Source organism: Syngnathus scovelli, chromosome 16 (genome assembly GCF_024217435.2).
Source record: "Syngnathus scovelli strain Florida chromosome 16, RoL_Ssco_1.2, whole genome shotgun sequence".
Lineage (NCBI taxonomy): Eukaryota > Metazoa > Chordata > Actinopteri > Syngnathiformes > Syngnathidae > Syngnathus > Syngnathus scovelli.
Window position 1 is genome coordinate 166,603 of NC_090862.1, and position 24,384 is coordinate 190,986.

Genomic DNA, 24,384 nt, shown 5'->3' on the forward strand with positions numbered 1-24,384 from the left:
GTGAGCAGATGTTCAGGCAAAGCAAACCAAGGAGCACAAATACTACATCAGCTCCAGGGACAGTGCAGGGATAAACCAGGTTTACCATATACTGTACTGTATGCTCTTCAGCTTGAGAGGACTGTCAAGGTTCTAAAGGGATCAATTCAATCATCTTTAGTTTAACTCATGTCATTAAAAGCAGAAGCATAAGACTTCCTGTTGTTCTTTCAAATTTAGTCTTGAAGTTTGTTGCTGTCTAGTGGTCAGCATTGGAATGACAGCCAATATAATTGAAAGCGCACAATCGAGGCGCTTTGACTCTATGACGTTTTTGATAGTCGTTCTTAAAAAACATCATACTGAGGCCAGTAAGGGTACATTTCACTTGTGTGCATCTATCAAGCGGTATTTTGCGTCTAGACGTGTGGAATCAGCTTAAGGCCCCGCTGTGTCTGGACACCTTTGTTCTCCAGTGGGACACACATAATGAGCTTAAGATAAACAGCCCCTCATTGTTTTAAAGAAAGTCTCGGCGCGCCTCCGCGGTGGGCAGCAGAAACTGTAGGTAGTAGCTCACGAGAGGATTTGAAAATTAGCACAGCTTTCCTGCAGCACTTTGAATGAATTTCTTTGTTTCAAACATGTAAACTATACATCAATCAATCAAATGAGGAAAATAGAATCATGCCTAATAGGAAGTTTGTTCATAACTAGACTGAGACTATGCAGGTCCAGCCTGAAACACATTGGGCCTCTTTTGGCTCAGCAGGGAGCCAGTTTGGGAAGAACAGATTCCATTGGCGCGCGCGCACACACACACACACACGCGCACACACACACACACACGCACGCACGCACGCACGCACGCACGCACGCACGCACGCACGCACGCACGCACGCACACACACACACACACACACACACACACACACACACACACACACACGTATAACATAGTTGACTTTTAATGTTCCCCTAAAGACAGACTGGCTTTTGAGGTCAGCAAACAGAAGACTATCGCTGTTTGGAATACCACCAAATGTCTTTGAAGAGAACATTCTCACATTGTGCTGGTATCATTTTTTGGTACAATCACGCACTAAGTCGTCATAGTTGAAGGATTAAGTCCAGCCTACCGAGAAAAGTGCGTTTGGCGCCATCGTCTGGTGTAGAGAGAGATGACAGAATGGTACAATTATTTTTTACACACTTGTAAAGAAAGGCGACAATTACAACTGCAGCTCGTGGGTTGAGTTGGTTATATTTAACACGTATCAAATTCAAAATATGTCACTTTTTTTTTCTAGAGAAGTGACTTCAATTTAATAACAGAGAATCATTAACTCTGATTTGATGTGGCTGTGCGGTTGAGTGAAATGATATGCTGGGCTGTACTACCCAATTAAGAGTTCGTTTCTTTTGACGTTACAATAAATCATCTAATTTATAAGGGAAGCCTTTCCTTTTTTTATTCACATCGTAGACTATGTGTTTGCGACTTGCATGCGAAGGGTTAAGGCGTCCAGTGTGCGTGTGCGCAGGTGTCTCGCTGGAGCCTGCAAACGTGCAGAATTAAGTTGATCCCAACTGTAAGTCACTCACTCACTCACTCGGTTGGTTGGCTGGCTGGCTGGCTGGCTGGCTCGCTGGCGCCCCAGTAATTGATGGCGTTAGATCTTGGAGTGGTTCGCACGCAGCAGCGCTAATCTCCCTGCTGGCCATATTGAACGTATAGTGCGTGCGTGCGTCAGGCGGACAGGCTGGCTGGCTGAGCGAGCAACTTCCATGACTTCCTAGCTTCCGTCTACTTTTTACTACTACTACTACTCTAATTTTCCAACATACTTTCGGAGCTTTTTTCGCCGCCGTGGGATTTCTTGTTCGCTTCTTCCAAGGGTTGAATCTGCCGCGCTGTTACGCACGCTATGTGGTGGATGCTGTTTCCGCGATGGATTTGGTTTCTTTGGGGCTATTTGTACACTTTGGTGCTCTATATGGACAGGGTGGGGGCCATGCCGATGTCCGTGGCTAAAGTGGTGTATTCTCACGCGGGTCTGTGCCCCAATGAGCTCAACCCCAACCTGTGGGTGGATGCCATGAGCACCTGTATCCGCGAGTGTGAATCCGACCAGGTGAGTTCTCATCGATCCATCTATCTATATGGATATTAACGTAGTCTTATTATTTTTAAGAAAGTGAAAATAGCAAGAGTGGTCAATAGGCTGCTGTAAAATTACTCAATGGCGGAAAATACATTTTAATCTGAAGGATGCAACGCGTCATTGGTTACTAACTTGTTTGTCAAAGTAAAACATTTTTATGGCGATCGAGAAATATACGTACTTTAACTGTATACAGCAGCAGCAGCAGCAACAAGAAAAAAAAACCCCGGTACTGTCACACAGACCCCAAGCCCATATGAGCTTTGGAAAGTCGACGTACACCCCAAACTGGTTGCCAGTCAAAGTCAGGGCACATAAAGGCCATTCACACCTACGGTCAATTTAGAGCCATCAATGAGCCCAATGAGCATGGAAGCGAGAGGAGCCACTCGAGCGCATGAAAAGTCCACCGCGGAAGGCACGAGCTAAGATGGGAAGCCGGAACCTTGCCCCTGACAAGAAATGCTATTTCTCCTGCTCTTTGCAGGACTGCGAGACATTTGAGAAGTGCTGCCTCAACGTATGCGGCAACAAGAGCTGCGTGGCGGCGCGCTACATTGACATCAAGGGCAACAAGGGGCCCATCGGAATGCCCAAAGGAGCCACCTGCGACGAGTTCATGTGCTCCCAGCAAGGTTCCGAGTGCGACATCTGGGACGGGCAGCCCGTGTGTAAGTGCCGGGACCGCTGCGAGCGAGAGCCCCACTTCACGTGCGCCTCTGACGGCATGACTTACTATAACAAGTGTTACATGGACGCCGAGGCGTGCTCCAAGGGTATCTCCATCTCTGAGGTCACCTGCAGGTAACATGTTAAGTATTTTCAATCGTTTTCAATCGCTCACTTTTGATCAGGTGACGTATTCCAAATCCAACCTTGACTTTCTTTCTACACAGCACCGAGAATTCCCGTTTTGACTCCTTCCTCAACTCTCCTACAGGTACCACCTGACGTGGCCAAACACCAGTCCCATCCCGGCCGAAACAACTCTCCACCCGACCACGGCTCTTCAGACCACCCTTCCGGCGGACATCCAGACGCCCAGCATACACAGCGGCCCCGTCCAGCAGCAGGCCGTGTTTGTGGGCGAGACGGCCAACTTCCTGTGCGAGGTGAGCGGGAAGCCGCCCCCGGAAATCACCTGGGAGAAGCAACTGAAGGGCAAAGACAACGTGGTCATGCGTCCCAATCACGTCCAAGGCAACGTGGTGGTCACCAACATCGGCCAGCTGGTGGTTTATAACGCGCAGCTTCAAGACGCCGGCATCTATACGTGCACGGCCAAAAATGCGGGAGGAAGTGTATCTTCTCACTTCCCTTTGGCGGTAATCAAGAGAGAGGCGAGGGGGAAAGAAGCCCGAGGAAACCATACCGATCTGCCTTTCCCGCCCGCAGAGTGCCTAAAAAGTCCCGACACCGACGACTGCGGAGAGGAAAGCATAAGCTGGTACTACGAATCCAGCCGCAACAACTGCTTCACCTTCACTTACGGCCAGTGCGATAAGAACCGCAACCATTTTGACGCCTATGACAGCTGCATGCTGTCATGCGGGGGGGAGCTGGCGGCCCCTTGCAGCTTGCCCAGCCTCCAGGGGCCGTGCAAGGCCTACCAACATCGGTGGGCCTACAGCCAGGCCCTGGACGAGTGTCAGTCTTTCGTCTACGGGGGCTGCGGCAGCAACGAGAACAACTTTGAGTCCAAAGAGGCCTGCGAAAGCATGTGCCCCTTTCCCAAGAACCGCAACTGCAAGGCGTGTAAGCCTCGAAGTAAGATGGTGGCCAGCTTCTGCAGGAGCGACTTTGTCATCCTGGCGCGGGTCACCGAACTGACGGAGGAGCAGGAGTCGGGTCACGCTCTCATGACGGTGGAGGAGATCCTGAAGGATGACAAGATGGGGCTCAAGTTCTTCGGCAAAGAACCCTTGGAGGTGACCCTCCTGAATATGGACTGGAAGTGCCCCTGCCCAAACGTCACCGTGGCGGAGAGTCAGCTCATCGTCATGGGGGAGGTCCACAACGGGATGGCCGTGCTGCAGCCGGACAGCTTCGTGGGCTCCTCCAGCGCCCGCAAGGTCCGCAAGCTTCGCGAGATCTCCGGCAAGAGGAGCTGCGCTTTATTTAAGGAGTCGCCCGGCACCCCATAGAGAAGGCGACTGGATCTTCTCACAGGAACCAATCGTCAAATCAAAGACTGAAAATGTGATCAAATCCCAGACAGTGTTTGGTAGAATTCAAATGTGACGAAATTGACATTAGAGTCCGTCCGTCCGTCCGTCCGTCTTTAACTTTAGCCTCCTAATAACTAATACGTGTTGTTCTGTCCATATTTTATGCGGATGTGACACCACCGTTTCGTCTACCAGAATCAATAAGCTTTTTGGTTCCTGTCAGGTGGAATCATTTACAAAATACTCTATATTTATTTTGTTTCCAATAGTATACAGTAGACGGAATGGTATCGAGCATTCCATGTTATCATTGATATGGAACGCCGATGAATGAATAAAGATGATTTGAAGACGGAATGACGGATCCTTGCCATTTTGAATGAACGTTTGACTGTGAAGGCAGTTGGCGGAGGCTCCGCCTGAGATTGACACACAAGCACACAAACCGGGCCTTGTCTGGCCTTCAAATCTGAAGCGGGTCACATTCCAGCCCAGCCCAGCCCAGCCCAGCTGTGGAGGCCCCGTGGAGCTGTGTGTTGTGTTGTGTCTGGGTTTGGGGCCCTCGCATTGCACACACCCCACTGGCCATCCTTTGGCCTTTCATGTGCAAGAGGCCGGCCAGGGTGAAGGGGAAAAGACGGAGGATGGATGTCGGCTGATTTACTCCCTTTGGGCCACGTTTAGGAGAAGAGAAAGGAAGCTCAACTGGTTGAAACTCAACAAGGAGCTCTGTATTTGGATTGCTGGCTGTCGCCAAGATGCCGTGGGGGACGAGATGAGCTCATTAGAAGTCGCCAACAAAACAAACGCAAAGCAGCGTAATCTCCCCTGTCTCATCTTTGAATATTTAGCCCCTTCCCCCCTCCCTCCCTCCCTCCCTCCCTCCCTCCCTCCCTCCCTCGCCTTTACGTCCCACGCACTCACCCGTCTACCCTCTTAGCTCGTCAGAAAGCCAGCCTTCGGCGACGACCTCTGACCCGCCTAATGAAAATGAGGCCGCCCAGAGAAGGGCCACTTTCATTCGAGCTGCTGACAAGTGAGTGGTGGCTAAGCTCCACACAAACCCCTTGATGCTCAACTCCTGGCTGACTTCATCACCAAGTTCACATGAAGACCACCAGCTAGGCCAAGCCAGACAGACCATAATAACCGGCGTGACAAGTGCAGACAGAATGCCCTCGGTGACACCGAATGGAGGAGCAACTTGGACTTTGAAGGTCATTCATGATACACTGAAGCAAGTGGCGTCATGAATACTACAAATGAGGGATTGATATTGTATTCCAATACTCTATTGTGTTAGTATAAGTTGTTATGTTTTTGCTTGATCGAGTATCCAAAAGCTTACCATCCTACAGCCACGCTTGAAAAAATATAAATAACTGCAACGTGCAAGGATGCCCGCTAGAGGGCAGCATTTTACTTCGGTTCGACTGAGGGCCGCGCAATAAAAGGGCAAAAAGTAAGTTACGGCTTACTTATTTACTTGGGTGAAGATTAAACAAGTAGTTTCGACACTTGCAATTCGGAGTTGAGAAATTAATAAGAAGAAAGATTCATTAGAATATTCAAATCTGGGAACTTCAATTGTTCCTCGTATTTGTTCATATTCTGGCCTCACTGGAGTTTGAAAGCAGCATCCGGTCTCAACCAGGCCTTTCCTCATTGAACCAAAGCATGCAGTCCCTCTAAATAGAATTCTTTCTGCTCTCGGCACAATGACCTCACAGGTCCTGTTGCCGTGGCAGCAGCGAGACAGATCGGACCTCCTCCCTCTTCGGGAAATGCTATGAAGCTGCGCGGACGCTGGAGGGAGTCCCAACTTAAAGGTTGAGTCTAGGACTAGTCAGTGAGTCTCCTCCAAGGTCAGTTTGGACAGACACAAAAAAAAAAAAAAGGATCTTTTTGAGCTAGATTGCTTTTACAGTGTCCACTATAAAAATGGGTGAAGGCGAGCGAAGACTTCGACACATACGTGTGTGCAGACTCACACTCGGAACACAATTTTGGGTTTGGAGGAAGAAGCTGACAACTATTATGGGTTCTTTGTAGTCTTGTGAAACCAGTTCAGCGCAAATCAAGCTCCTCTGTTGCACACGCTGATCGAATCTGAGCACATCATGGGGTCGTGTACATTTTCCAAAGTCATTTCCTCATTAACATAATGATTATCAGCAGCGTTAAATTGCGGCGGGGGCGCTGCCCGTGACCTTTGGGTCTAACATTTCATGACTCAGATGTCCTCTGGGGATGTCAGGCTTCTTTGTTTACATTCTAAATGGTCTAAATAGTGAGCGACATGGGAACGGGTCTGTTAGATGCCGCAGCCTTTTTTAAAAGGGAGTACGGCGTCACCGCTCATCACGTGAAATGGAAGGGAATGCCTGCCCTGCGCCTCTCCCTCAAACACGTTACTAGCTAGTCTGCCTATTTTTGGATTGCGGTCAGGCTTGTGCGTCATGAGAGTATGAAAATAATTCGTTGTTTTCACGGTGTGTCGTGGAGAGGTTGGTCGCATGCTTGCATGACGACCGTACCTGTTTCTCATGATGAGAAATGACGCTTACTGTGTTGTGTAGCAGCAGTCAATTAGTTGTCAGCTGTGTTTGGAGAGAGGGTGTGACGCCTGATGAGCGATCAACAGGTAAGAGGGAAGATTAATCGCTGGGGTGTACAGATGGCTGGCTGGCTGGCTGGCTAGCTCTCTGTGAGGGCCCACGTGCGTTTATATGAGCGGGCAGCCAAGCAAGTGCCGCTAAGCTGACCTCGGCTGAAAGCCTCACGTGCAGCTCATGTGTGTGTGTGTGTGTGTGTGTGTGTGTGTGTGTGTGTGTGTGTGTGCGTGCGCGCGCGCGTTTGTGCATTCAACCTGAGCAGCTTCGGCAGCATCACATGACATTTGACCTCTGACCTCTGGCCTTTCCAGCTCAACTCAATTTGAATACATTTTTAGTCAGAGATACCCTGAAACGTTTCTAGATATGTTTTTCCCTGATTCCGAATCTGCCATTGTTTTTTTTTCTTTAGCACATTTGGTTTTGCTACTCTAATAATAATCAGAATACCATAACAATGTGCAATACCAATGATTTAGGAATTAAGCAAGAAAGCATGAGAGACAGACATGAAATTAGCATTTAAAATATATTTTCAGGGTCACATCTCTAATTCAAATGTTCTTCTTATTAAAAAGGTATACGGAAATAAGTATCCTTCCGGAAGCCCCGAGGGACGGACGAACAAACGGAGCAGAGCCCACGCTTATTAACGAGGTCCAGAAGCGGGCAGCACCTGCCGACTGACCATTAAGGAGGCTGCTTGAATAAGACTGGCGCCGCTGCCGCCGCCGCCGCTGCTGCTACCGCATTGGGGAATCGCAATGAAAGCTAGCCCGAGGACATCACTACGCCTGATCTGTTGCCATAACAACTGCAGCTCCAGCCGGACGGAACAGGGTGAAAAAGTTGCTGAATTCATTCTGGGATTCAAAGCACGAGTGACAGACATCTTAAACATCCATAGCGTACAAGGCCATGCAAAAGTATGAAGCATAACAAAACACAACTATACTTCCTGCCACATAATGCATGACTAGTCTTTATGACTCAAACACAAACAATCATCATGCGAGTGTGCATACATGGCAGCTGTGAACCAGCCCCCCCCCCTCCTTTTTTTTAGCTTACTTGTTGACACGCACAACAGAGGCCCGCACTCCTCCTCATTTTACATACAGTGCAGTGCTGTCTATACTTTGCCAAGAAACAAATGCTCAAGGGTGACATAAGCGCTCCAGCTATAGAAACAAAAGAACATTACACGTTATGCAAGTAGCACTCGGTAATATTTTCAATTTGCCGAGCAGAGAAGCGTGAGTCAAAGCAACCTTATTTCCATAAGTATTTGTGAGGGTGGCACATCTGAGGCGGATTATTCATTATTAGCATTATTTTTTAATTTTGGGTTATAATGAATCCAATTTCATTGCCCTGTATTTGTTTTTGTCCACATTATTCTTATTATTTGTTTGCGTTCTAATGAGACCATCCACTCCCCTATCCTAAAAGCTATAATGGTACGGTCCAGGAAACGTCCTGCTAACATACAGATGGGCAAGCTTCACCCTCGGTGGGGGGGGGGGGGGGGGGGTCTTTGCCCTACATAGCGAGCGCCATTCCTATTGCAAGGGTGTAAATAGACATACACGGGATCATTACGACGATATCACATTGCGTACCAATTCATTTTCGAGTCCAGTCCCGTTATGTTCCAAAGCGAGTACTCGGGATGGGTCGGTCTTTCCCCGTCTGCGGCAGAACCAAGCCGTGGCTGGGGTATTAGGTGCAACTCTTTTTTTACTCCTAATCAATAGAGGTTGTTAGGGCCTCTCTCTGTCTCCATTCCATTGTAATGCAGCACAGAGCAGTGCACACACGGCTTTGACAAAGCCTGCTTGTACTCTTGCAAACCTTGAGCTGGAAGCCTTTGCGGCTAAAGTCTATGACCTCACTCATTCTCTTTTTATCTGGACCCGCAAAAGCATACGCATACGAGGGGAAGGTTCACCGTCGTCGCCCGTGTGGGAATACCATTATATTTACGGGCGTAAGATGGTGTTCTGCGGCAGGCTCACAAAGTGACTACGCTCCAATTAAGGTTGTCACAATGCTAATGGCCTTGGTACGGCTCGGCTAAAGCGGCAAGCGGTAAATCATATACGTATACGCGGTTAGCAACAAATCGACTATTAAATGAAGCTGTCAGTTTGTCACCGTCAAGACTAGAAGAACAGAACAGAAGAGAAGAGAACAGAACAGAAGTGGGCTTTCGCAATAATGCCTCTGTATGAGTGCGTATTTGTGCGTTCATGTGCGTGTGCGTGTGTGTGTGTTTGTATTTGTATGTGTGAGCTTGCTGCTGAGCCAGGCCTCTCATTATGTGCAATGTAATCTGAGCTTTTGGGGCCCGCTCAGGCCCACCGATTGAAGTACACGGTGGTCGAGCACTGGTGCCCCCCCGCACTGTCTTTCCTGCGCTTTCACTCTGCTTAGCTCGGCAACTCTGATTATGAAGCCAAGAGGGTGGGGTGGACCTTTATTATGGAGGTGTGGTGGAGGTTTGGTTGGATCGGAGGTGAGGGGCTTGCAACTGCACTACGCTAAGTTACATTGCAAGTTACATAAAGCCGCATATTAGCCAGGACACATAAAGGCGCAATTTAAAGGTGGACGTGAGTGAGCCCTATTAATAGACCTATTTGGAAATACTTAGCTTAGCATGTTAGCACGTAACATATAGGTACTAAACTTTGTCGACATAACAATTGCACACGCAAAATGCAAAGTTCGATGATGAACGAAGATGTATGCGAGCGTTTCTGGGTTTAATCTAAAGGAGCATTTGAAGTGTATTTTTATATCATTCGTGGCTTTGGGTAGCTAAGAGGCGTCTTGAAAGGTGACCTTGTTTCGCTTTAGCACAACTGGGTCTGTCTTGCACAGAAGTGAGCGTTTGCATGTTGCATGCCTATTATATTGCGCAACGTGTCACGTGGCTAAGAGGAGGGGGGGGGGGGGGGCCCTGCTTGCTGTACCCCAGGGGAACTCGCCACCTCTTTTCGTGAGCTCCCGTGTTCACGCTCTTTCCGCAACGTGTAATTGGAGGAGTGACTCAGTGTGAGCGAATTATTAATTTGTTGCCGCTCGGCTCGCTGCGGTTTTACTTCAAAAGCGGCTGCGTGAGAGAGAGACTTTTTGAGCGCTGTTTGCTTTGTTTATTTTCCTCAATCCTTTGGCTGCGTTTAAATGGAGCCATTGTTGAATTCCAATTGGGATTTGATGGTGTTTCATATTGTCTTGCTTCCCTCCTCACCACACCTCGGAACTGGCGTGTGTCTATGTGTGAGTGAGTGAGTGCGGGCGGGCGGGCGGGCGGCAGTTGGCAAAGCGGGTTGTTTGTGAGTCAGCTGAATCTCTTCCACTTGGCACAGCGTGACATTTGAGGGAGGGAGAGAGAGGCAAGAGCCTGGCTCATGACACAAGCAAAACAGAGCAGGGCCAGCGCTCCAGAACTCTTGATGGCTTTTGCTACCCAATCGATCAATGTTGAAGCATTTCTTGTACTTTCTTTCAGGTGATGGCACTCACATACTATCATCAATGTTGTGGTCATGATAAACATTCGATTTGTACAAAAGTAGCTAGCGACCCATGCAGACGGAATACACTCAGAGGCATATATTCTTTATCCTCTTGCAGAACAGCGCTAATCACCATTCTAATACACTTGAATCGTAAAAATCAAGTGTGACTTTCCTATCTGCATGCACACACACACACACACATTCCAATTGTTTCCCATCTGCCGCTTTAGGTGCTCGCATCAGTGTGTCCATCTGTTCACCTTTCCCCGCACTGAGACTGAAGCTGTCTGCCTGCATTTCTTCACTTAGATGACTCCCAGGCACCAAAACGCAACGACAAATGACGAGTGAACGTGCTCACGCATTGCATGAGAGAATGTGAGTGAAATGTTCAGAATGTGAGAGAAAATGCTATTTTTATGTGTTGGGCAGCATTCCTGCCTGCGTGCACCTTTGTTTGTTTGTTTGCCTCTTCACAGCTGAGGACACAAGTGAAAGCCAAACCACATGCAGCATATTTTCTTTCTCTGGGTTATTTTCTTCATCCTCCCTGACAATAGGGTAGCTGATGATTTGCACGCTACTATTTTTAGGAGAATATACAGGCTCATCTAACCTTACTGCAGCTGAAAAGGGAATTTGAGAGGAGCTGAGGAGAGGCGGGGGTACTGGGGATCCAGTGTGCATGTGTGTGTGCGTGTGTGTCCTCCGGGTAGATCATGTCAGATGGGTTTGACCTGCTTCTTCTTTTTTTTGGTGTGTAAATGTTGTGCAATGTCTTGTGAAATGTTCCAGACGCAGAGGTTTGCTCTGTTAAAGATCAGGAAAACCCCCGATTCAAGTTGTCACTCTGGCCTTTTGTTTAGAAAAGCATAATAAGAATAAAAATGATGATGATTATTATTATAAAGTATATAAAAGGATATCAAATGTATGGATTGAGTGCTAATTGTTGTTATAGTCAGGAACACAGTGCTCTTGACCTGTGTCCCTGTTGTCCCTTGCCTGCTTTTCAATATCCTGTTCAAGTGGTTGGCTGCAAGCTATATCAGTATTTCTCCAGGGACAAGCACTCCTGATGCTAGTAGGTGGTTAAGAGGTGAGGGAGAAGGAGCTGCCATCGATTTCTGCCATGCATGAAAACAATTCGGGTCACTCGCAGGCTGCTCAACTGTGGTCGAAACCAATCAGCAAAACCCAACATTGGGATAAAGATGATCTTGTCATATGTTGTGCTTATTTTATGTGCAAAAGAAGCTGATGAAAGATTGGATTATTGGAGAAAGAATCAGCGTGACGTGATGTTTGGTCGTTTGCCACCTACTGCTTTTTATGACCCCCCCCTCCCCAACACACACACACACACACACACACACACACACACCTAAAATTAGTCAAAGTTTTAAAAAAGGGATCCATAATTTTGTCTAACGACACCCAAGTACACGCATCAAACAAATAAATAGCCTATAATCAGTGTCAGTGGTTTCCTTGCGTAGGAGGGGATTCTACCAAATGATCATCCTTGTGTTCTGGTTCAGCGAGAAGCCTGCGGACTCGAGGCGACGTCGCTCGCATATGTTTCTATTTTGCGCTGCGTCTGCGTCAGCCTCAACCCGACCATTAGCACGTCTCGTGCGCGGCTGTCCGACCGCCGCCGATACGATTGCAGGGAAGGAAGGAAGGAAGGAAGGAAGGAAGGAAGGAAGGAAGGAAGGAAGGAACGAACGAACGAACGAACGAACGAACGAACGAACGAAGACAGCCCAGCAACAGCATTACATTTTCATCAACTGGTGTTTACAAGCTCACGTCAGGTCTGCTAATCGAAGTCTCTCTTTTTTTTTTGCAATGTAATATTTGACGTTTCGCCTGCAGCCCAACTATTGCGCCCTCTCTCTCTCTCTCTCACCATCTGCTTTATTCAAAGCACTCATCCTCCGTCCCAGCGAGCTGCTGACGTCTGCAGTCGAGCTGGAGCGTGGCCAACAGCGCCACTAAATCAAAGCCATTTCCAATAAGATGCACGCGCATATGAAACTGACATGCTTCCACATAACACCCCGTCAGCTAAATGCTACTCATAATCAGTTCTTTATTTGAGATAGAGTTGCGTTAAGGTGATTTTTTTCTTTTTCTTTTCCAAATGTGCATGCAAAGGAACCCCGTCAAGGAGGAAATGAAAGCAATCTGCCACCTTTGATACAATCTGAAAGGCGGTGTGTCCACTTGGCCTGCTCCTCTCCTCCGTACTGTTTACATAAAAGACATCCATCTGTTCTTTTCACTATTTTTATCCTTCACACGTGGCCTGCTGTTTGGCCAAAATCCGCTCTTAAAAACACAATCAGCAGTCAACAAGACACACCTATGGCTTCATATTTTTGGACGAGATTCATCAGGATGAAGCTTTCCTGTTCTAATTAGATTTAGGTTTTGCAGGCAGGCAGGCAGGCAGGCAAGGCAAGGCAGGAAATTAACAAGGACAAGGTGTCACTGTTGGTAACCTCCCTCTTAGGGCCCCATACAAGCGGCTGCTTGCTGCTGCTGCTGCTGCTTGCTGATACTGGTCCATATCAAGGACCCAAATGTAACCCGATGCTACAATGACACGGTAGGATTTCAAGAGCCCCCAGAAGGGGCTCCTTGCTGACAGGCTTGAGTGTGTCACGAGTGTGTCAGCTCCACCCTTATTTGCTCAAATAAAGGCCGCCTCTCAACTGGATACAAGACATTCTTTGCACTTAAGTGACTACATCCTCCCAGCTAAGAATAATGACTATATTATGAGGAGCCAGCCAGCCAGCCAGCCGGCCAGCCGGCCAGCCAGCCAGCCAGCCAGCCAGCCAGCCAGCCAGCCAACCAGCCAGCCAGCCAGCCAGCGCACGTCTTTAACATGTATAAGAAGCACATTGCAATGGCAGAAGTCGCCCTTCTCCTTATTTGGCTCCAAGCGACTCCGATATTCCTCCGACACAACTCAATCACACCGCCCGATTGATGTTTTTCGGGCCGACTGTGAACCGCGAGCAGGATGAACAAGTGTGGAAATAGAAATGAGATAGAGCATGCTGCTGTGTCGCTCCGTGGCCATGCATGGAGAGGAAGCTACCTGCAGCTTTTCTTTTTTTTTTTCTCTCTCTCTTTTTCCACTCTCCAGTAGTGTGGGTGTGCGTGAGAGGCATTCAAGGCATTGAGCAGCAGGATCATTCCTTCTTATCCACAGATGTTCCACTAAAGTGCTCTGTGGAGGCTGTCGACATGTGCCACCGCTGTGAAAGTATGATTGAGTGAAAAGCATTTGCTTCTTTTATATTATGATTCAAAGAGCTTGAAATCCAAACGGACTTATTTTTAACATTTATCAAATAGAATCTAACCCAAACTTTGTTTCATTGATGGCGTTCCTAAGTATTGTGGACTCATCAGAGCATCCTACGCATGCAGCGAGCGAGCGTGCCTGCCTACACACACACGGAACGGAGTAGCTTGAAGCATCTTGGTTTTTGTGTGGGAGAGCAGTGACATCATTTAATCCACCGGCAATCTGTGTGCAAAGCAAACATTTGCGGATAAATACACCAGCGTGTTGTTCGACCATGATTCATCTTCTGTTTCATTCCCATCCCAATCGTACAAACCTACATATATTATTGTTAAAAACGACTAAAAGTGTGAGCTGTGAGGAAAGAAAGTCCGTCCGAAGCGACAAAGTCCCAAGCTTGTGTGAAAAATGGAGGAATGGGCTCTTTCGATTTCAAACGAAAGCAAGCAAAAGGACCTGAAGCATCACACCGTGAGCACATGCACTTCAATCAATGGCTACGCTCTCCAGCAGCAAGTGTGCGTCATACGCCAATGGCCGGGCTCCAATCTAACGTGCTATATTGAAGTGGGCCTAATAGTCACACTGCACGGTATCTTTTCCCTATCCAAAAACACGCAAAGGTGACTCAGCAAAAGAGACGACATACTTCCTTTCGTTCCGAATGAACGCTTTTATTCACGACAGTCAAGAAACGTCATCGACGACCAGTAGAATTTGGGACAAATCGGTGTATTTTGTACTACGACGTGTCTTTTGTTCTCCTCATAAAGTCGCTGACATCTGCTGCTTCAGGCAACTTTGATGACTAATCTCTTTTTCTTTTTGTCTTTCGTTTCTACGCAAACACCAAGTCAGGTTTTTACCGTCAATGGCAAAAGCAAAGAAATTCCATTTGCACATTTGCTTATGTAAATTGCCATTGAAATAGTCACAAGCAGCAATGAAACTTGAAATATTTCCCTCAATACATTTGACGAAGTAAAGTAGCAGGACACGACTCCAGTTTTGGTCCAAAGTGAAACGACTAAGGACTGCGCTTGGGCTTGCACACGAGCGTCCCGACGCCTGGGAAGCTTTCTTGTGGAGATAGCTGAAATTCCAGAGCCTCGCATTTGCTGTTCCAGCTGTGGCGACATTCCCTGAACGCTTTCACAAAAGAGATCCAATCACAGGCTCTGGCCCAGGTTGCTGCTTGTGCTCTCGCTCTATCATTTTCCAATCCAATAACCCCAGTCAATCTTCATAGCAGGTCTCAAGGACACAAAAAGTCACATCCCCGCACATTCTCACTGAGCAAATTCTCGTCCACATTATTAACACAAGCAAGGAAACCATTTCAAGAGAAGTCGGACATTTCTCGGCCCGGCCCGGCCCAGCCCGGCCGCTTGACTCTCTCTCCCGTAAGGGATGTGCAAATATTATTCATGGAGCCTTCAAAGCATTCTGAGGTATGTGTCACGTAAATCCAACTTGACTCTAAGTAGACAGAGGAAAGGTGTTTCAGAAGCATCAACTGGAGAGAAAACTTTGCAGTGACGTACGTAAATGAAAGATAGTGTGGATGGATTAAAGAGTTGCAGGGAGAAACTTTCAATGGCTTTTTGTCTTTCTGCTGAGAAATGGAATTCAAGTGCAATGGCGGATCAAAGTATCGCCATCTTAACACGTTAACAACAAGCTAGCAGCTAGCCAATGAGCTGCCGGTTAGCGGTAATGTCGGTGACCTACTGGACAGTCTTTGAGGCTGATCGCAATTTGTTGTTATAGTTATGATGCTATTAAAGTAGCAGCGGTTGCTAACGTCAATGTCTTTTTCTTTTCACACATCAATCTCGCATACATTTGCCACCACTCTCATCTTCAACAAATGTGCACGCTTCTATTCTATTCTGTCCACGCATGCTGTGCACAATTTAGCAATGCTCGCTATCGTGGCTGCAAATCAGCCTCTTGTGAGCATGAAGCTTGTGAGGGACAACAAAAGACTCCTTTGTTGCTGCACCGTCCTATCTCCTTCTTTCTTTCAACACGCACACACGCACACACACACACACACACACACACACTTCGAAGTGATGGATAGCAGGTGTCCCCCCCCCCCCCCCCTTACCTTCTTTCCCTGCTGTCGCTCCCCCTACCAGCGGCACCGGTGCCACTGATCTGCAGATTGCACTGCACTGATTAATTCCCGCATGGCAAGCGGTGTTTCATGTCACTTGGACACTACTGAAAGTATCTCCTTTCCCGGAGAAGTTAATGGCAGAGGGGTGGGAACACAGTGGTCTTTGTAGACTGTTGAGAAGTTTAAAAATATGGAATTTTAGCTACAACTAATGGTACCATAGACACAGAATCGGCAAAGAGTCTTAATGATTTCAGCGCTGATCAAGGTTGCTTTTGAAAAAGACTTTTGCCCTTGTCGCCTTTCTTGGGAGCTCAGCAGCAGGTATGGGAGTGGCGCGCGAGCTCGATAGCGCTGGAGGCCAAAAATGAGTCAAGTGTAGACTAGAGGTAAAAGTTAGGGCGGGGGAGGCCGCAAAGTCTGTACTGTATTTGTTTTTCGGTTCCCTCTGCGGATAAGATCATCTGCAGTTTAAAGGGCTGGGTGCGTACTAACACACACACACCCACACCCCCGCACACACACACACGCGCACACACACACCGACACGGGTGTCTGCTGGGGAAATATTTGAGTGTACAGAGCAAAGCAGACAACTCCCACAATGCCTCATAAATGTTAAATAGAGAAAGTACAAGGAGATAAAGCGGACGTGTAATGCATCTAAAATAAGCGGAAAAGCGCTTTCCAAGTCATCACTGTTTGGAATCTCATGCCTCCATCTGCATATACTAATGCCAGTTTGCAGCGCCGGGGGGGAATTAAAATTGCATATTTGAAGGGATGCAAAAGTGTTTGTGCCTACCGGCCATTACTGGTGTGTTCCAAGTGGGTGTGAGCAACTGTTTGAAACTGTGTCAACACCCCGAGCTCCTCGTCGGGCAATGTGCTTTATCATTTGCTCGAAAATAAAAGAGGTCTAATATCCCCAGCTGAGAAGGCAACAGATGCTCCTATAGTTTCTCCTGTGCAGTACAGATAAGGTGCGGTGAAGTCATGTTAATAGCAAAGCAACATTCCCGCCAGCTTATCGTTGCTCAATCAGCTCTGCCATGCTTCCAGAAATAGATGGGCTGAGCTGAAAGCCAAGGCAGGCCAATGAAAAGCCATTAAGTGCTTTTCTTTTTTTTTTTTTTGCTGAGGAGGGTAACATTACCATAAAGTCTTGTCAGCTGGCACCCACCGCCAGCGCCATTGAGCTGCAACGTCTTTTTATGGGAGGCGAAGGGCAGAGTGGCAGCCTGGCGCAAGATTTGCCTTCTCCTCATTTCTATCTTTAGTGTGTGGATGTTCATCTATATCATCCTGGCTAAAATGACGTATGTCAATTTGAAGTCAATAGATTTGGAGGTAAAGGGTCACAAGGCCCTTTGCAATCAGTCCGGTTGAGCAACGCTCTGACGGTTGTCTCAAATGATTGACTTGATGTCGGAAAGAACATTCCCATGGAAATGAATTGTTGTTTTTGTCAGTAGCGAGCGGTCTAGCCACATAAGTTGCCTCAGATTCCGCAGAATTTCAAATGACACGTTAAAGGACACAAAGAGGTTTCCTTTGAACTACATATGACTGCTTTGGCTTTTAATGCTTTGATTTCTTTGAGATGATGGATAAATACCAAAATCAGAGATTGCCACTGTAGCATATCAATGGAGACATGCCTCGTGCGGGGGAAAAATACCGCTCGGTATACTTCTCGACTTTTTCTCGGATTTTCAACTCAAGCCTCCTGAGAATACAGTCAGACGCTGCGGAGGGAGGACACGACCTGCTTATTAAATCCAGAGTAATATATTTTCGCCCGTCTCGTACTTATCGAAGGACTTTTCACGGAGCAGTCAGCGAAGGAACATTTTCCAAGTTATTACATAACAGCGCTCCACTCACGTACACACGCGCTCCGGTCGCTATCTTTGTCCAAAGGACACAACCGGTGAAGTCGATAACCGTAATTACTATGAGAACGTGCACTATCAATCGTGTACTTGTCATATGTATAAAAGTAAAGGCCTCGGCTCCGTAGATGACGTACTGCAAAAAAAAAAAAAAGAGTGCAAAAAGCAGCGGGGAAGAATTCAAGACATTTGAAGCCTGACCTTCCCCTGAGACATTCACCCCGATGATGATAAACAAACACACACACACACACACTCTGTTGTGCACACAGTATCAGCACACAAACACTCACGGTGAACTTTACAGAGCACTATCAGCACCACCCCCCACCTTCGTAAGGGTATCAGGGGACACGCAGACAGTCAAGTGACGACGAGGCGGCCCCCAGAGGGATCATGATACACCACGAGGGTTATTTTAGTCTCGGACATTTGGAGATATGCGGCGACGGCAGCGGCGGCCCAAACGGACGGACGGACGGACGGATGGACGGACGGGATGCTCTCAAAGGTTGCGGCTTTTCATTGAAATTGTTTCTTGGAGTGCAACAACACGGGGACTTTTATGAACAAGGTGTCCTCAAAGCCTTTGGAGCTCGTTATCCATTTACAAGGCACAGTGTTCGAAATCACTGGGTGAATTGGAACGAGCCGCTTGCCTAGAACATTTTGGCAAACAGTCCTTCTCTTTGTCAACATTGGAATATTTGGGCTTTTTGTTCATTTAAAGGAAAAGTCAAGCGAAAGAATGGCTTCAATGTGTCTGCGCGAGTCTTAACACGGCATCCGGATGAATATTGCATTTACGGACTATGAATGAAGCAGCAAAACGAAGCCCGCTCGGGGGCGGCCATTTTGCCACTTGCTGTCGACTAAGAATGACGTCACAGTAGCTCAAGGCTCCGAGCGCAACCGAGAATGACTCAATTGTTTGGATTCGGTCACGTGAAGTTTGCAAGAAGAGTCGTTGGGCACTGTGACGTCATTGTCAGTGGACAGCAAGTAACAAAATGGCCGCCCCTTGACACGGATTCAAATGGGTTGATCTTTTCAAATGTCCGTTTGTGAACTTTGTCTCTCACTAACACTGCAGTCAACTGAATATTTGATGATGACAAGTGGAGCCTAAAAGCTCCCAAGTGCCTGGAACTAAAATGTGGCTTGGACATCCCCACAAAGACCCGAGCGAACCAGCTGTTATTTTCAAGCCTTTTAATACAAACTTAATAAACTATCAGTCCCTGTTAACATGTAAGACACTGACTCCGAATACTTTGTTATACCGTTTTGTTTTATCAAGTATTGCACAATGTAGGTACAAAATTAATATACGATTACATTTTGTCCATAATATAGCAAAAATCTTTTTCTTTTTTTTTTTACTCTTAACAGAAAATACAACTATGTGTTTTCCCCCCCCAAAATCAAATATTCTTAAATCCCACCACTACGGAATAATCTGTACACAGTCTTTAGAATAGTCAATGTCTTTTTTTGAAAGATGGATTCATTTTTTATTATATAATTTCAATAAAAAAAGAAAACAAAGTTGCTGCAGCCATCACAGATCACTGGAGTAGTAAAAAGATATAAATGCAATACCGTGTCGTAGAAACAATAGATACTCTGATATTTTACAAACTCTGTACTAAATTAAATTATACAATTAGAAAAAAGACCAGAAAATCCCACTTAGCTTTGCCAAATTCTTGAAAGATTGGCAATGTCCAGTTCTGTCAAAATACTGAAAGAGGCCATGACTCGTGGTGAAGTTTGTTTTTTTTGTCTTTTTCGTTTAAATATATCTTAAACAGTAACATAAAAAAATAGTTTGTGCTTGGTTGGCAAATGAAATAACAATAATGCAAGTTGAACTTTTGGATAACCAAGCTCGGACATCTCGTACAACAAGCGTCACCACTGAGGGGAGGTAAAAAGAAAAGTTGTAACTCGAGGGGGCAAAGTCGTTCACCCTCGGGCTCGTATTCTTAAGACTTGTGACTGAGATCTTATAGCCGACCGACGCTGTCACTTCTCCTTTTAACCTTGACATTCGCTTCGCTTCGCTTCTCTCTTTTTTTTTTCCTTTTTGTTGTTTTTCTAAATGTGCATTTGAAGTTTGAGACCTCCTCCTCCTCCTCCTCCTCCTCCTCCTGCTAGCGGTCACATTATCTGGTCGTTAGTACTAGCTCAGGGTACTAGTTGGCCATGACTGGCTGGAATTGCTGGTTAGAATGCTGCATGTTGCTCAAGCTGAAATTCAAGCCGTCCATCAGGGACTTGTCGTTAAGGCCGCCGTAGGCCGCAAACACGTCGAAGGCGTTGCCGTACGGAAGCGGGCCCAGACCCAGCGAGCTGTCCGCCGGGAAGAGGGCGCTCTGGCCGCTCAGGCCCTGCAGGCTGGGGAACACAAACTCCTTGGCGTTGGGGGACAGGGCCGAGGGCTTGGCCTGCTGCTGCTGCTGCGTTCCCAGGCCCAGTCCGTAGAGCGAGTGCATGGAGGTGGAGATGGCTTTCTGCTTCAGGGGCGTGTTCACATTGAGGCCCAGGTTGGTGGGTGAGGTGCGCGCCGCCTTGCCGCCGGCATTAGTGCCGTTGTTGTTGCCGCCGTTGCGCCCGCTGCTCTTCATCTTGGTGGAGCCGAACTTGGTGGCGGCGAAGGTGGCGGTGGTGAAGGTTAAAGGCTGCGTGCAGCGGGGCATGAAAGTGGGGCTGACCGCCGCCGAGTGGCCGAAAGGAGGGGAGGGCGAGCTGGAGCCCGGCGAGGTGCCGCCCACGGGCTCGTTGATGGGCATGAAGACCTGGGCGTCCGGATTGAAACTGTTCTTGATCTCCTTGTCCAGATCCAGCCCCCCTGCGCTGGCCGCGCTCTCGTTGCTGTCGTCGACGTACAGCACTTTGACGGGGCCCTTCTCCCCAATCTGGTAGGACACCTCGTAAGGGTCGATCCAAACGCTGAGGTCCTGGGGAAGGTTGTGGCGGACGTCGTTGATGTCCAGCCCGCTCTCTTTGGCTGCCTTCTCCACCACGGGGTCCACCTTCTCCCCTACGTGGATGCACCTGAAGCCCGAGCCCTTGTACGGCTTGTCCGGGTACCAGTGTCCCTCGTATTTCTGCTTCAGCTGCCGCTCCAGCTCCTCGCCGAAGATGTTCACCCGCCGTCTGGGCAGCTTGTTGTACAGGTACGAGATGATGAAGTTGAGAGCTACTTGGATTTCAAGCTGCATAGCTAACTGCTGAGGTTGACCAGGTAAGCGGAGACCGGGCGTGCGTGAGTGACAATGGCTCGGTTTTGTTTAGCCGTGGTTGACAACACGGGTGCGCTTCAGGCAAAATGGCCTATGGGACCAAAGTGTGGGCTCGATCGATCGATCGATCGATCAATCGTGTTCCAAGGGCAAAAGTGCTGGACTTGAAGAACTTTCTTTCCACACAGTGTGAAACTTTCTGGAAAGGAAAAGAAAGGCATACAACTGTGAGTCAGATTAAAGATTGAAGGGAAAAAAAAAAAGAAGCCAAAGTAAGATCTCATTACACTAGAATACGAATTAACGGGAATTCAAATGCATGATACAATCCTCCGTGAAAACAAAAAAAGCAGGACATAGAATTGACTGAGTCAGTAATGTCTATCCAATGAGTGTGCGGCTATCTGAAACACCCAAAACAACGGCTGCACCCATCTACCTACACAGACAGCAAAAAGCAAATACGTCCTCTCATTTGACAAATACTGTCTTGAATATAAACGCGCAAAGGATTTTAATCCGCTGATCGACATTTAAAAAAAAAAGAAGAAAAAAAAAAAGGCTTGGTCAACGGAGGCACACAAAAACTCATCTTTTTGTTGTTGTACTCAAATATTCGTCTCCTTGGGAGGGGGGGAAACCGCCGTCATGGAACCAGCCCCCTTTGTGGTAAATGTACAGCAAAGTATTGCGAAATTACACATTCTGCCTTATCAGCTTAGCAAAGTTCGAGCAATACGCTTACAATAGTGGCGATCTTCCGGCTTTCATCGATCGAATTTACGAGTGGGAGAAAATCGAGGCGACAGACGACAATTTCTATTCCCCAAGGCGTCATTCGAAGGCTATCATAAAGGAAGACATCGTTTTGCAGAACAAACTCGGAGTCGCACCATCTAAGCCCACACCCATACAAACGCACCTTTAACTTTCGTGGACTGACGCAGCAAATCAGCTTAGTAAGAGTTAACAGAGCTTTCAATACGTCAAGCAGCCAAAATAAAGCCTCAAGAGCAGCTAAACGTAACGCCTTACCACCAGGGCTGAAAATACTCACTTTGGTTGAAAAATCTCAAATACAAGGATTCTCAGTAGTTGTCGAGTACTGCTCGTGCAAATAGTGAACAAAGTACTGATACTTTCTTCACCTATAATATATTAAGATTTTTTCCTTTTTTTTAAAAAAAAGGTATTCCGGTAGATGAAAAATGTCTGAGAATTGCCGATTGCTTGAGTTTCTGGGTGTGAAGGTGATTTCGAGCGGTTTTCAGCAGGCTAGGCGGAGTAGCTCCCTCCTTCTCGGGAGTTCTGCGACTTCGACTCCGCCTGGCTGATGACCGCCCTTATTTATAGAGTTCCTCCGCCATGGGCACGAGGTAGGCGGTGATGCGGTTACAGAGGTCAAAACAATATAGGTGGCTTCGATTGGCTGCAAACGCAAGTCCCGCCCACAGAGTAGCGCCCGAATCGTTTGCTCATTGGTCGCTGCGCGCTATCAATCTAGAGACATTTGATTCCGCGAAATGGGAGGGACGCCTGTGACGAGTGCTTACGTCAGAGATAAGGCAGGGCTGCTGACAGCAAATGGTTCACATGCCGACGCGATGCCGTCAAGCGGTACATTTTAACAACAAAAACAAAAATAGGACAATAAGGAGCGCTTACCTGTTTTCTCTTCACGTGCCGTTGCCACAGTTGCTTGTGAAGGGATTGTGCTTGAGTGGAGATTCCCTGCTGCTGAACAATCGTCCCAAAGCGAGCAGCAGCAAAGTGGCTGCTTGCGCGCGTGCGTGCGTGCGTGCGTGGGCGGCTGGGTGGGTGGGTGGTGTCGAACGCAATGTGGAAAACACCGCCGTGATTGGTCCAAAACGGGGCAGGATCCCTATAGTGAGTGGCGAGCCCGTATCCAAGGTGCTGATGTAGTCTGCTGACGTCACGCTCAGGCTCCACGCAAGCCGCTGTTGCCAAATTTAAAGAGCACGAACATACGCAGGGAGACCCCCCCCCCCTCCCATTTATACACACACACCGTATATGTATGTCTATACATCCGTGACGTTAAGTCATCGTTTTACAAAGTCACTCACTAGGTTACTTTCCGTAAGTCAACCATGCCACATGAATCCACATCATGTGACCTGTAGAGTACAATACCTAAGTGCGTGCAATCTTGTTTACTCTCTTTTGGTGCCATGAAGGCTCCTACATTTGTAGCTTTGAACCAACTCAGGGTCGGATTCACGTATAGGCGTGCACGGACCGAAGCCCGGACGGGGGCCCACTCGCACAGCAGGGCCTCCGAACGGCCTTTGAAAACAACATGCGTACTGTGTATTGGTTGGAAAAACAGAGCCAGTGGCCCATAAAGCCCATTGGAAAGTTAATTTTGTCAATTACACTCATTAGAAGGTGGACGCCTACATACAGCGTATCCATCCTAGTGGTCTTGAATGTTGTTAATTTATTCTTAGTACAGACCAATAGTAAGAATGTTCTTCAGGCGACCGAAATTGATTTCAAGTCAAGTCAAGTTTATTTGCATAGCCCTAAATCACAAACAGTCACAAAGGGCTTCACGTAGACAAAAAAATGGATTTCTATGAGCCCTGTTTCTCCCGGTGCGTGGATGAAATCATTGTAACTTTCAACAATATTCATCAGTCATTCCTATTCCTAATTCAGAACAGCCTTTTTTTCCCTTTCTCTAATAGTCAATGTTGTGTGTCTTGCCTGCCTGCCTGCCGATGGACAGGGTGGACTTTCAGACATTCTTGAAGCACTTAGTTGTGCCGAGCACGGTCATGTGCTGTTGCAAAGCTGCAAATACATGCGAAAAAGTCTCCCATGCAAAGCGCAGCGGGGCTCACCGATGATAGGCCAGGCAGTAGGCAGGCCAGCACCCAAAGACCCTAACCCCAACCCTAACCCTAACCCTAACCCGTGTATTCAGATTAGAGTGCAAGTTAGCGCTCATGCGGCTCCGCGGCTTGTTTTGACTGTAAACAGCTCGGCCAAACTTAATACTATATGGAGTGTCCTCTAGGGCCAAAGTCAAAACTGCCACTTTACATTCTGTGCTGATTCTGGTGCTTTTTTTAAGCACCGCAGTATACAATCTGCGTGTATGCATGCCTGTGGTATTTACAGTTCTAAAAGACAGATATCAAGTGACGGAGAAAGGTCAGCAGCCATAACAAGGCACGCTAAGACTGCTATATTGTCTTAGGGTGTAATCCCCAAAGGTATCCTTCAGTCCGCTGCCAGTTCTGTCACTTGTGATTACCGAGAAGTGGAGACTGACTCGCATGACACAGATGGGAGGGTACTCTGAATGTTG

The 24,384-nt window shown here is 47.5% G+C and overlaps 3 protein-coding genes across 10 annotated transcripts in view; 1 reads left to right on the plus strand and 2 right to left on the minus strand.

Moving 5' to 3' along the window:
• spag9a (sperm associated antigen 9a) overlaps nt 1-24,384 on the minus strand; it is a 63,163-nt gene that overhangs the window by 1,777 nt on the left and 37,002 nt on the right. The window lies entirely within an intron of this gene.
• On the plus strand, nt 1,574-4,669 carry wfikkn2a (info WAP, follistatin/kazal, immunoglobulin, kunitz and netrin domain containing 2a). The gene is made up of 3 exons (XM_049744458.2): nt 1,574-2,114; nt 2,632-2,948; nt 3,085-4,669. Exons 1-3 carry the CDS (start codon nt 1,908-1,910, stop codon nt 4,286-4,288), a joined length of 1,728 nt encoding a protein of 575 aa, XP_049600415.1. The 5' UTR covers nt 1,574-1,907; the 3' UTR covers nt 4,289-4,669.
• Nucleotides 18,997-22,853, minus strand: tob1a (transducer of ERBB2, 1a). 2 transcript variants are annotated; one of them, XM_049744476.2, is made up of 3 exons: nt 22,713-22,853; nt 21,193-21,246; nt 18,997-21,072 (listed from the first exon to the last, which is right to left on the minus strand). In XM_049744476.2, the coding sequence occupies exon 3, from the start codon at nt 21,024-21,026 to the stop codon at nt 19,998-20,000; it is 1,029 nt and encodes a 342-aa protein (XP_049600433.1). In that variant the 5' UTR covers nt 21,027-21,072; nt 21,193-21,246; nt 22,713-22,853; the 3' UTR covers nt 18,997-19,997. The 2 variants fall into 2 exon arrangements, with proteins under 2 accessions (XP_049600433.1, XP_049600432.1); XM_049744475.2 differs by lacking the exon at nt 22,713-22,853 and adding an exon at nt 22,105-22,386.

Coding starts and splice junctions, on each gene's coding strand:
- wfikkn2a (XM_049744458.2), top strand. CDS start 1,908: ATGTGGTGGATGCTGTTTCCGCGATGGATTTGGTTTCTTTGGGGCTAT. Junction 2,115..2,631: donor GCGAGTGTGAATCCGACCAG/GTGAGTTCTCAT, acceptor TGCTCTTTGCAG/GACTGCGAGACATTTGAGAA. Junction 2,949..3,084: donor ATCTCTGAGGTCACCTGCAG/GTAACATGTTAA, acceptor ACTCTCCTACAG/GTACCACCTGACGTGGCCAA.
- tob1a (XM_049744476.2), bottom strand. CDS start 21,026: ATGCAGCTTGAAATCCAAGTAGCTCTCAACTTCATCATCTCGTACCTG.